The following is a 13277-nucleotide window of genomic DNA, read 5'->3' as shown; positions in this document are numbered from 1 at the left end:
ATTCAAACTGTCTGGTGCCAGTAACCAAAAATAAATTCAAACCAGCTACAAAATTCAGTTCATTCTTTAAATTAACTAAAAACAGAGGTACAAACGTTGACTACTGAAAGAAGACCTATTAAAATCACATACTCTACCAGGAGACACATTCAGTTTTTTCCATCCGAACTGTTAGATCACAAGAAACCATTAAATCACTGAAAGGCATTAACTCTTCTAATCATGTTAGTATTTGAACCAAACTATTAAATACCTGTTTCTCAGGTGGAGCGTGTTTTGATAAAGGTGAGGGTTTTAAGTACAGCCATCAGTTCTCTTGTGTAAATACTACACTAAATCTGTAGGAACACTATTTGAAGAAATTATGATTGGCACAATCATACCCAATTATTTCTCAATCTACAGAGCAACCTACATAGATCTGGGAGAAGAACAAGTAGAATCAACAGCATTAAATTCCTGGGGTTTCACCAACCTTAATGTTTCGCCTGTAACCCGGTAACACAGTAGGGCAGGAGATACATCATAGTGGGTTTTTTATGACAGGATAGAAGTGCAAGTATCCAGAGTACACAAGAGTTCTTTGAAAACTTTGGTGAAATGTACTGAGGCTGCCCACCCTTTTATTTAACAATCACTAAGCAAATGCCAGACATGCAGGAGAAAATTGAATATGAAGGTTGTTCCAGTATTTTATTAAGTTTAACACTGTAAATTATGAGACAACTCCGTATCTTTATGGAAGTACTAACACAAAAAGCCACTGTTAGAAGCCAGATTTCAGCATGATCTACTTTGTTCAGCATCAACAGGACAGTTTCTGCAGGCAATCCACTGATGAGCCTACCATAATTGAAAACAGTTGCACCATGATGTTTATAGAATTTTACAGGGCGGTCTGATCTGCTCACCGAGAGGTATTACCGCAGTAACATACCAGGTCAAATTTGAAGTGTTGATACCCAGGTCAATATCTGCTGAAGTAGTTGGTGAACAGATATGAACTGGGAAAAGTGCAAAATCTGTCAAAATGTATACTTGCAATTTTTGGTGCAGATCTTCAATCTATGTAAAAGTGGAGATAGTGTGCAGCAAACCAGAGTTACATGTAGCTGTAACAGGGCAAATATCAATGTAAAGCACTAATGACATGTCATGCACGAGTCACAGTTGCATCTATTGCAGTGATGATAAGCATGGTTCTTGAAACAGATTATGTACTGTTTTCTTGTCTGCAAAGGCTGTTAAGGGGGTGTTCCAACTATCATAAAAAAAAAATAGAGAAAGAAAAGGAGTATGAAGACTGACAAGTTTCCACAATCCCTATCCATGTAGTGTGTTGCTAGGATGCAGTTCCTATCCATGTCAGAAGTCCAAGTATTCTGTAATAAGTTGGTTGTTGATGCATGAAGGCATATGACTCCCAGATTCTAATCACAGAAGGTGACTAACAGTAGATCTGACTGATTTAAATCTGCAATGAAGCAGTGACAGCAAAGGTCTAGATGACAATCACCAAGAAAATAATCTTAATGATCTGCTCCAGTAGTTTACACCAAGCTGCTGATAAACTGATCTGACCAGAACTGCTGTTTTAGTGTGGATCTTTGTCAATTATGTACAAGTACCTCTGCCTCGATGTCCAGTCAAAGAGGCATTTTACATCAATGTTTCTTTGTTCAGAAGAGGTATTACACTCTAGCCAAGTTCATGAATGCTGATGAATATGCTGATGCTTGCATTTCTGCATGATAGTATTCATTAACTTCATGGAGGATCAGTTCAGATGACAGCATTGATAATTCCAAAATTTTTACTGGGGAGAATAATCCATTTAAGCACCTCAACCTGGCCCACACTTGAGATGCTAGACATAAGCTACTGCATTGAGTAACTTCTATCCGTAGAGACACCTTAATCAGCTGTACCATTTTGTCGGATAAGTTCGGATGACTTCCATGCGAAAAATATCCACCTTTACAGTGTGTACTCTAGCAAGTAGTCTCCTAAGGGCAAAACACAGCCATGTCCACCCATCACTAAGTGTCTACTCTGGTTCTTATCAGGAGGTAACAGCTTAGGCATCAACTATGTAAGTCCTGCATTGCCTCAGAATACAATCTGTACATAATACGATAACCTCAGCACAATTAAGGCTACCACAAAGGCTTTTCAGCCAGAGTAATTGTCCATTTATGAAGAAGCTTATCATCATTGCTAAGGAGCCATCTGATATGTCCTACTCCAAATGATTTGCAGTACTATTAAAGTCTGGAAAATGGGGAGTAAAACTCTAAAGCAGGGACACACTGCCAAAACATGATATCTATGAAAATGTATGTCAGAACTTACGGAATAACCCGAGCAGCACACACATTTAATCAAAGTATCAACAGGTCAGAAGTTAGATAGATAATCTGAGTACGGGGCAGATAGTGAGAGAGAGGGAAGGAGAAGCGAAGGAGGAGTGCATCGGAAAGATAGAGAAATGATGCAATGGTTTAGTGATCCACACATGTCGTGCACATACCCATGGGAGTCAAACCCCCTGGGCGCACTGCAGGCTTACCATTAAACCAACACTACATGTAAATATTTTCAAACAAAGAATATAAAATTGTTATTTCCTTGAACAAACAGTTCAAGTCAGACACACCATGTAGTGCACTCAGCTGCAGAACTGCATGTCTTATTTACTTTTCCTCTCTTCACACCACAGGATCTGTCAGGTATCTTTGTGAATGCTACACATAGTGCCAAAAAGCTGTTGTACTTGTGATTAGGACAGTGCAGTGGCTCACAACTGTCAACAAATGTAACATTTGGAACTTTCAAATGCTGTCAGATGACAAGTGCACTACAAATGAGCAAAATGTCAACTCCCACTATGTCAAATGGACTAAGCATCGGTAGTATCTAATAACAAAAATATGTGGATCACAAGTCAAAGTGTAATTTCTGAAGGACACCGCTGTTGCACAGCTTGCTGACATTAAATTAGACAGCTTACTAACAGGCAGACGTGCAATACACTCCCTCCCCCCCCCCCCCACCACCACCACAGTGGCTGTGTGTGTGTGTGTGTGGGGGGGGGGGGGGGGCCCTCTGCACCTAGTTTCAGGTCTTATGGTCAAAAGCTTAAGTGTTTAGTAGTCTTTTTCGTCCCTGACTGCGACTCAACATTTCCATTATATGCTGGGTAGAAATCTATCCTTTACAAAATAATAATATTCCAGGCCATATTTTCCACTGTGACTGGAAATTCATTCCTTCTACATTAAACTGCAGTTTTGGCTACAAGTCATTTTCAAACATCAAAAATACAGATCTGCATCACAAATACAGATGACAGAGGTATATTTTTGATGCATACTTTAGGGTGCTTTGAACTGGCTTCCCAGCCGAAAGTGCAATTTAGTAAGGAATAAACAGATGTTACTTTATCAGCCAGTCATGGAACAATATTATCCTTCAAAAACACAAATGATAATTATCAGGAAGTTTATTTTGAAGACATGGGTAATTTTCCATGACACTAAACTTGTCATAATAATAAATTTGTGTTACAATTTAAAAAGAAAGTGGAGCAAGCATATCTGACCATTCAGAAGCAGCAGTATTGCAGCAACCCACTGCAGCTGCTTTTTAAAATAAAATTTCTAAGCAAGAAATATCTGTCCTTTACGCCATTGCCACGAACAACACAGCGAAATGGCCCTTAAATGGAAAGCACCATGACAGCACTTACATCTAGCCCAACAGATAAACACGAGCGTAAAAGCTACCTCGTTTGAAGCTAACAGATTAGCATTAATAAGTAATCAAAATGCAAGACAGCTACAGTTGACAAAGATCTTAATAACATACCTTTGCTGATGCATCACAAGCTCCAGATACAAATGTACGCATATCTGGAGAAAGAGAGAGAGACATCACATCACCAGTGTGTCCAATAAATGACGTGCACTGCTGTCCTGTTTCGATGTCCCATAATGCACTGCAAAAACATTTACATAGACAAATGATTGAACAAGTTATTTTTATTAATTTTTGTGTTAATAGATTGATCAAAATTTGAAGCAAATGTCTAATTTGATGTGGAAAGTCTCACCATGACATGTCTCCTGAACTTGTGACAATCTGATTATCGTCAAGAAATCTGCAACAGGACAAGTAGCCGGTGTGTCCTGGCAGTTCCCGACTTACACGTACATTTCCTTCTCTCGTTTTGAGACTGAAATTAGACCAGGAATTAGTCATTTGTAGTTGTCAAGTTTCTACTTTCATACCAAGTAACTACGATTAAAGACTAATAATGTTACATCATATTTAAATAACCCACATGAGGAATGGCAAAGAACAGATTTGTTTATCTGTAGCAAAACATTTTGCAAGTTACATTGTGAATCCTTTTAGTAGTTATCTGAAAGAAAGAACACTACGTACAGAATGTACACCATCGACATAGTGGTTGCCTAGTCGAAAAATATATATCTGGCAACCACAAACTCCTCTAGGACACCTGGACTTAAAATATATCAAAGTATCCTAGAATTGTTTGTCTCTTCTAACATTTTCACATTCTATCACATCAGCTAATAAAAAACACAGGTTTCAGTTACTACGAACTACACAAAACTCTGCTCTAAACTGAAATCAATACAAATGTTCAATTTTAACTTTCTTAAGTTTATTTCTAAACAGTCTCACATACCTGTAGATCGAACAAATGTTATCCAGGCCACCACAGGCCACGTAACTCCCTGAAGGAGCATAGGCACATGTCATAACCCAACTTGAACGCAAAGGAATGGCATGCACCTTGTTTGTTGTGTAACTATCCCAAACTATTAACTTGCCATCCTGAGACGCCGACACTAGGTTCCTGCAAATACTAAACATTGATTATATCTGTTACTTTAGGATATGGCTATGAAGGGCTAACTTTTCAATGAATATGCCAAAAGCAGTAATGGGTCAAAACTCATGCAACCATTTTAAAATAAAATAAAACTTACAACTACTCCTGGGACCTAAAACTACAAGTTCCATTTATGGACTGGGTGTTTTGTATATTTCTACTGCCTACCTACAGACTTTACTGCCAACATATATTACCTGTCCTAAACAAAACAAACTGAATGACAATTACACATTACAGCTATATAGCTATATAACATGCAGTTCTAGCTCAAGCAATAATGTGTCCAAGGGAAACTTATTGAGCGTGCAAGGATGGGTACAAAAGTACATCCAAAATACACTTATTTTGGTATTTCTGCTTTAAGTACTTGACATATTCACCAATTAACCCTCCATTTTCTGCTCAAACAGCAAAACAAATACATCATAAACAAGCTTAAGAAAAAAAAACACACACACACACACACACACACACACACACACACACACACACACACACACACACACACAGAGAGAGAGAGAGAGAGAGAGAGAGAGAGAGAGAGAGAGAGAGAGAGAGAGAGAGAGAGAGAGAGAGAGAGAGAGAGAGAGAGAGAGAGAACAGTTCTTACCTAGAATCTGATCCCCAATGCATTGCATAAATCTTTGCAAGATGCCCCCTAAGTGTTCGTCGTGTGCGCATTTGAATTCGTCCGATGGGTTCCATATTGCTCGTTGCCTGAACGAGGCTTGTATCGCATGCAGCTTTCCTTGCATCCTGAAAAAATGAAGGGAAGAAAAATCTACCTGCTACCAAAGCACCAATTATAATAATAAAGTATTCTTTATTATCTGATATCAAAGGTAAAAGTTATGGTGGCGAAAGTTTGGGTCAACAGATGTGTCCAATTCTGGACACACACTAGTGAGGGACTATGTACCTGAATTGATTGCGAGTGATGTTGGAGTGGGACTGAACTTAGTGTTACTAGACATTTCGGGAGTTTGTGTTTGTCTTGACAGTGAATGATCTTCATGTACGTAGTTATTGGCTACTACTTATTTCTGGTTTAAAATTGTTAGTTCTTCATGTTGTTAACAGTTTGGAAGATTCTTTTGTACTATGTATGGGTCTTACAATGACATTTACTAGTTGTTCATGTGACAGTCTGCAGCTGTGGCAAATGTTTTGAATAATTTTGTAATGCCTTGAGCTGCCATTCTCTTTAATTGATGAATGATTGTACAATTTCAGCCTTACGCCATTTTCAAGTATCGAACTGAAGCATTATACACTGGATATATGAGTGGCATTTGTTATTTTGACATAGGAGTAAGTTATATCTGTAGATATACTAGACACATTTTAACTAACTTATGATTATTTAGTAGTATATTATACCGTGTCCATCCATCCGCAACTGCACATAATATTCATAAAATAAAGGTTTTTCGCTATTTTAGGAGCACGTTACTTTCAAGTAATTGTTGCAAAGCTCTTTTATAAGGTCCTTTTTTTAATATGCTTAGCACTAGGCAGACTATAATTATTTTACAGAAGTTTGTTAATTAACCTACATAAGTAAATGTTATCAATTATATTTAATTATCCTTAATCATTAGTGCAAATACGACTATGTAATTCCTTTAAAGTAACTTAATTATTTGTTCTCTTATTATGGGAGAACGTCATTTTTAAATAGTTGTTACGAAGATCTTTTATGTAAATCTCTCACAGTACTCTTAATGAAACAGTACTGAAAACCACGAGATTCGAGTAATAACTCGATGTACGCATGATGTTTTGCATCAGTCATTTATTACTGAGTGCAGCAATAATTTTACATTCCATGATTCTGTAATTCTTTAATCTAGAACTGGTAGGAAGTTGCCTAAGAATTTCCCATTTTGCAGGGTTTTATGGAAGAAATTTAAATTTACATCCATCTAATAGACCAGTCAGTTTTAAACGAGCAAAAAGACTGCAAAAATGGCAAATTCCTAGGCAACTTTTTAGCAGTTTTATGACAAAGCATTACAGAACCACAGAATATAAAGTTATCACTACACTCATTACTAAATACGACTAATGTAAAACATCACACAACCATAAACCAGTTATTACTCTACTCTTAGTTTATATGAGACATACTCCCACAATAAGAGAACAAATAATTACACGTTACTTCACAGAAATTACATAATCATATTTACACCAATAATCAACAGAAATGAAATATAATTTTTTAAAAAATGGCATATGTAGGTTAATTTACAGATTTCTATAAGTAGTTATAATACTCCTAGTGTTAGGTGCATTAAAATGTTGATGTTTATAACAGCTTTGCAACAAATGGTCAAAAGTAACATGCTCTTAAAACAGCGAAAAACCTCTATTTCATGAGCATTACATGCAGTCATCAGAGCACGGACATAAATAGCATAATATACCACTACAGATTCATCCATAAAGTAAGCAATGTGTCTAGTGTATCTATAGATATGACTTGTTTCTATGTGAAAACTACAAGAGTCACTAACACCATTTATGAACACCACGAAACAGTACTCAGCATCACCCACTCTTAATCTTGCTTCAACAAAAATGGTTGTGTCCTGCAGTTTCCTTAGCAGCAATATCAGCGGAATCAGCACTAGCTCATAAATGTTGTGTGAATATTCACATAGTGTGATGCCAATAGGAAAACCTACAGTCCCCCCCATAACAAGTGAACTTTGTCAAATGCACCCTTCTCTCACTGGAGATTTGCAAACAAACCCATAAATGTACAAATAAAAAAGGTTTTCAGTTTAAACTGTGAGTATGAAGCAGATGCTATTCGCATATTGACAGCATACTGAGAATGGCCACAAAAACAGACAAAACAGTACTGGCATTTACTTTGACAATGTATCTGAAGAAGAAAATCGAGATGCTGGTTCAAGAAATGGTTTAAAATGAGAACTGTACACATGAAAACCTGTTAATGAAAATGTTACACAAACTGATTATTACATGTACTTTCTGCAAATAGACAGTGAAACTCTTTAGTAACTTTTTCACCCTCACATTGAAAACAAAGACACAAGAATGCAAATATTTATTCTCTTCTACTTGGTCCTCTAATGACAGTTTATTAAAATACTGTAACATGAGGACATACAGACAACATTACCTGTAGAAGAACCGGAGAACTTGAAGTTTATTTCATCGCTGTCTAACTTTTATGTTATGCATAAAATACCTATGTAGTTTGCTACATCTTCCTGTATTATATACGGCTCAGGAAGATGTAGCACCTCTACCAATTTGGTAAATGCCAGTGCTGTTTTCTTTTTATCCTTGATCGTAGTTTCTATAGCTGTGGGAACCCGTGATAGTGTGAGATAAGGTATAAGAAAACCTATTTTTCACCAAACTTATGTCTTTAAAAAACCACAAACGATGGCCACCAACTTGTCAGACTTTCCGTTAATCAAAATTTCTCACTAACACAACCTATGCTTGACAGACTTGCCCGCAAAAGGCAAAGGTCCCGAGTTCGAGTCTTGGTCGGTCACACAGTTTTAATCTGCCAGTAAGTTTCAACACTGTACCTGGTCAAATGTTTGGCAAACATACTGGCAAGCTGATTGTGAATGGGGGCCTTAAATAATGGTGGCCAATTGGGATCTATGACCTAATTCTTTCAACACACTACCAATGGCACAATTATAAGAAGGCCAATCTGTCAGTACTCTCACAAGATTTGCTTAGCTTTATAAAATCTGCCACAAGATGGTGCTAATGGTGTTATTCATGCTCAACAAATTGATACACTTGTTAATATTTTTTCTGTGCTATTTTACTCTGAGTTAGTGTTTGCAATTGTCATTTTTTTTAGTTCAAAAGCTGACAAATAGAGGACTTACTGACAATGAAATTCATGAATTATTGGAATATACGAGTGATACACAGTACTTTATGAAAGTAGCAGTAGTTCAGAAAGAGACAAAGTTCTTGCTGATATACTGAATGAAAGTAGAGAGAATGGAAGATGTACAAACAGTGAAGTATTTTAAACTCGACAGCTGCTACCACATGCATTTCACTTGCTGCCTAGACCAAATCGTATGCTGCCAGTGGGATCTTCTGGAACTGATTATTTCAATCTATTTTTCATTGCAGTGTTACTTCAGCTGATTGCCACAGAAACACACTGCTTAGCAGAGCAGTTTATATTGAAACATGCTACTTTGTCCAGCCCATATAAAAAAGAAAAATGTCAAAATAGCTGAGATAGGAGTTTTTATAGAATTCTTGCTATGTATTGGACTGAACAAAAGATTTATACTGTTCTTGTGCTGGAGCACAAATCATCCTAATGCATGTCCAGATTTTGACAAAGTGTGTTCTGCTTCTAAACACACGTGTCAGGTGATACAGAATTGCACAAATTGGGCAGACTAATGCTGTTTATTACAATTAGGCTATTATCTCTCTAAACAATTTAAAAAATTCATTTTTCTTATGTCACAACTCAGAAATTTGTATTAATTTCATGGAGAAGTTGGGCTTTCTTTAAATTAAGTGTACAGTTAATCATGTAGAAAAGTCACCAAATTTATACTATTATTTCAAAATATTTTTTTTTTTTTGTTACTCAAATAATTTAAAGCAACATCTGACACTCCAGATATAACATTATAAACTACACACTTTTGTGGGTACAAAGTACCACTCAAAATTGAATGCAAAAGGGTTAAATGAATTTTGCTACCACCTATTACTCTGAAGAAATAATGGTGGATTGGGGGTCAACATTACACTGATTACTAGGCCATTATTGTCAGGACAAAACTATATATTATGAGGAGTAAATCTGATACTTACTTCTTAAAATGGACTCCACCTGCAGTCATAACACATCAGAAGGAAATGACTGAAAATCTAAATTTGATGATGAAATGCAATTCAGACACTATCACTCATGAATATGAGCTCAATGTTTTAACCATTTCACACCTCCACCCTCTCTGTATACCTCTTGCAAATTATTCTGGTAAATAATGTAGTGCCTAAACAATGATCCATTGTATTCCTGCCAACTTTGTCAAACTTTATGTGACTAATTCCTACTGAGCACTTAGAACACATACTTTAAGGGAAAAATGTAAAACTGAGGACCAAGATTGGTAGCCAATTAGCCAGAACAGTAGTCCAACAGTTCCAAAGTGTGTACTTGCTTTCTCATAACATTTGGTAGCTGCAATTCATTTAACAGCTTAGCATATCAGCATCAACAAATTTTAAAAGCCCACATAACTAGTTATTTTACAAGAAAGGTTTAACACTGTAAAGCCATTTTATCTCTCAACACATCTTTGGAAATTGCATACTTACTCTAATAGCATTTTTCAATGTTTCAGCTTCTTGTCGCAAACTGTCTAGCTCATTCATACTTGCTCAGAACACACTGGACACAAATCTGTAAACAAATAATGCTTAATACACCATAAGATATTGAGCAAATTAAGCACACTAAACCAGTATCACTATATATACTACCTCATACATTAAATAAAAACATCCACATGACTTCAGTAATATCTTACAAAACAAACACACACACACACACACACACACACACACACACACACACACACACACACACACCGATTTTTCCCCATTTCCTTTAAGCATACAATTCCTTTCACAAATTTTCACCCAAAACCTATATTTTTAAGACCAGCTTCGATGAACATTTCTGCAAACATAGAAGGAATACCTGGACAACTGAAGTAGATGATGTACGGGCAAATGAATTACTATAGGTTATTAACAAATCCAACAGCATGACAAGTCATACAGTGTATTGTAGTCCATGCTGTCACAGTACGTATTTGAAAACAGAACATACAATTGAGAGTTTCTGTTCTTTGAACAGAAGAGTGTTAATCATAGTATTATAAAATTTTAAAACTTGTGTCAATTTTTATAAACCCACCAAATTCTTGGCTACTCCAAGTTTGTCATCAAAACAGTTTCCTTCTACAATGTTTTTAAAACTGCATCATAAATAAATCAGTAACTTAGAAAACAAGAACCACTTTTACCATTGCCATTTATATATAACAATATTCAAATAGCATGCTAGTACATAAATGGTGACACAGCACTCAATACTCCACATACTCTGTGCGGCATTGCACTGAACACACTTAGTATTTACATTTATTTGTCTCAAAATTTATTCCAGTACCCAAAAACTGGGACAAATGGAAATATTTTAGTAAACACGAGAGCAGATACTGATTTAGTAATTTGTAAATTTTAGTTTAAACTGGAATGTTCATAGGCAAATATGCAATCAGTGCAATGTGCTATGACAACTATGATCGTGACAAAATTTAAAGATACACTAGCCTAAGATATCAAAACTTTAAAATATTTTCCTTTCTGTTGTCATTAGCAAACCATCGTAGAAGCGTCAAATACGCTTATCTCCACAGTTTTCAAGACTAGAATGATAGTGCTAGATTTTAGGAATCCTGAATAGAGGTACATGGGAGGGCAGGAAATAAAAAAATTTCAGTTCCGCCTGTAGTCAGTAGAGGACCAATACCTGAAGTGGGAGTGGTCGAACATTTCATTTCACAAATTTAGGAACGGGCGCTATAATCGCGCAAAGACCCGTTTACACAATTACAACAAAACATGTTTAACTCAATATGCTATTCCAATCACTTCTGCTGCGCTTAAACATACGGGTAACAATTATTTTGAAGTACATTTGTACAAACTTTTTTCACAAACGCCCGTATCACGTAAACACCGCACAATTCCCCTAACACACAATAATCCTATGACGTTATCTTACAAACTTCACTTCTACACGCACTACCAATTACGAAAGGGAAGGTGCGGTTTTTGACATGAACGGCCATGATGGTAGAGTTGTACTTATTCCTCGCGATCATGAATCAATATTCCCCTCCGTGACGCAAGGAGATCATAATTCGCACTTCGAAACAACTTCTTATGAATTACAACAACATATAACAACTGCTCTTACACGTACTTCCACGAAATATTGTGCTGCCCGCACCTCGAGTTACTTATACTACGTAACGGATTACAAACACAAAACACCGTAACCAATTTTTTTCTGACGAATTACGATACATACTTACAACTTAAAATGCCCCTGACGATTTCTCGTGGGTCAGGGAAACATACAATTCGCGTTATATCCGTTTTCAGCCACAAAACTGTCCTATTCACAACACTTACTACACCAGGAACACGGTAGGGTGCGGCTTCCCTCTGCTAAACTTTGAAAGCCCCGTAGCTACATGACGTCACTCAGTCGATTTCTGAAATGAAACATGAAAAGCGAACATGCAGGAAAGCCATACTCTGAAAACAGACAAACGGGAGATTCGATAATGTGTAATGGTGTTTATATTGCTGTAAGGAGACTACTTCTGTAATTCATTAAAGCACTGTATTCGTAAGCAGAATTTTACAATTTTCAGTTCCAGTTGTATAGCCCAGTTGCGTTTACAATAAAATCTGTTATAAAATGCGTTTTACGTTAAGTTGTAATGCGAAAACGCTCCTTGTAGCCACTGTAGTTCATCACTAATACATAATAAATGATTATTGCCATCTGCAGAGATAAGTACATTTAGAAAGTATGAAGACATCACACAGTATCACGGCTCCAAACAGCACATCACAGGCGTCTACTTATCAAATATGCAATATGAAATATTTCAAAATTTCTCCAAATGAGCGACATGCGTTTAAGATTATTCTTTCGAAGCTTTAGATTCTTATTCATTTACGACTGAAATCCTCAATGACCAGAGAGGAGAACTTACTCAACCCTATAGCACAACAGCCATATAGTGACGTACTAAAATACATTAGTGATAACTTAGTGCTCATGAATATATACAGGGCAATATTACACATTAATTATTTGTTTCCGAGTAATGTCATACAAAACTAAGACGTTTCCAACATTTCAAATCCATGCTCATTCTTTTGCTGCCGATGAAAAAATTATTAATAGATTCAAATAGTTTAGAAAGTTTCAATGCATGTGAGAATCTTACATTTTTTCAAGTACTAGTATTTATCTTTTGTTTACATATTGTCAATAATGAACAGTAGTTAACCATTCGTTAGGCCTAAACTGAAGCAGTGGATGTTGTTTTGTATAAGACATTGCTAGTGTTAAATCACTTACCCTATTTCTGCCAAATATACGAGATTTGCAGATAACTTACTCATAACGAAATAGCAAACAAACTTCATGGTTAAATGCTTTATGGTGATTGATTGTGCTCTTGGATTGACAATAACGTTTTATGAAATGCGTAACAAC

The 13277-nt window shown here is 36.3% G+C and overlaps 1 protein-coding gene across 4 annotated transcripts in view; it reads right to left on the bottom strand.

The window, feature by feature from the left end:
• Positions 1-12257, bottom strand: part of LOC126297671 (guanine nucleotide-binding protein G(I)/G(S)/G(T) subunit beta-1) — a 76878-nt gene extending 64621 nt beyond the window's left edge. Inside the window, exons 1-6 of one of the 4 annotated variants that reach the window (XM_049988773.1) lie at positions 12076-12257; positions 10286-10370; positions 5535-5680; positions 4715-4894; positions 4112-4234; positions 3868-3997 (exon numbers count right to left, since the gene is read on the bottom strand). In XM_049988773.1, the coding sequence (XP_049844730.1) occupies positions 3868-3997; positions 4112-4234; positions 4715-4894; positions 5535-5680; positions 10286-10342 (636 nt within the window). In that variant the 5' untranslated portion in view covers positions 10343-10370; positions 12076-12257. Of the gene's footprint in view, positions 1-3867; positions 3998-4111; positions 4235-4714; positions 4895-5534; positions 5681-10285; positions 10371-12071 lie in introns of all 4 variants that reach the window. The other 3 variants (XM_049988774.1, XM_049988776.1, XM_049988775.1) reach the window with 3 other exon arrangements.
• Between the last annotated feature and the right edge of the window lie 1020 nt (positions 12258-13277).

This window comes from Schistocerca gregaria, chromosome X (genome assembly GCF_023897955.1).
Source record: "Schistocerca gregaria isolate iqSchGreg1 chromosome X, iqSchGreg1.2, whole genome shotgun sequence".
Classification (NCBI taxonomy): domain Eukaryota; kingdom Metazoa; phylum Arthropoda; class Insecta; order Orthoptera; family Acrididae; genus Schistocerca; species Schistocerca gregaria.
This window is presented reverse-complemented; position numbering and strand designations above follow the sequence as displayed.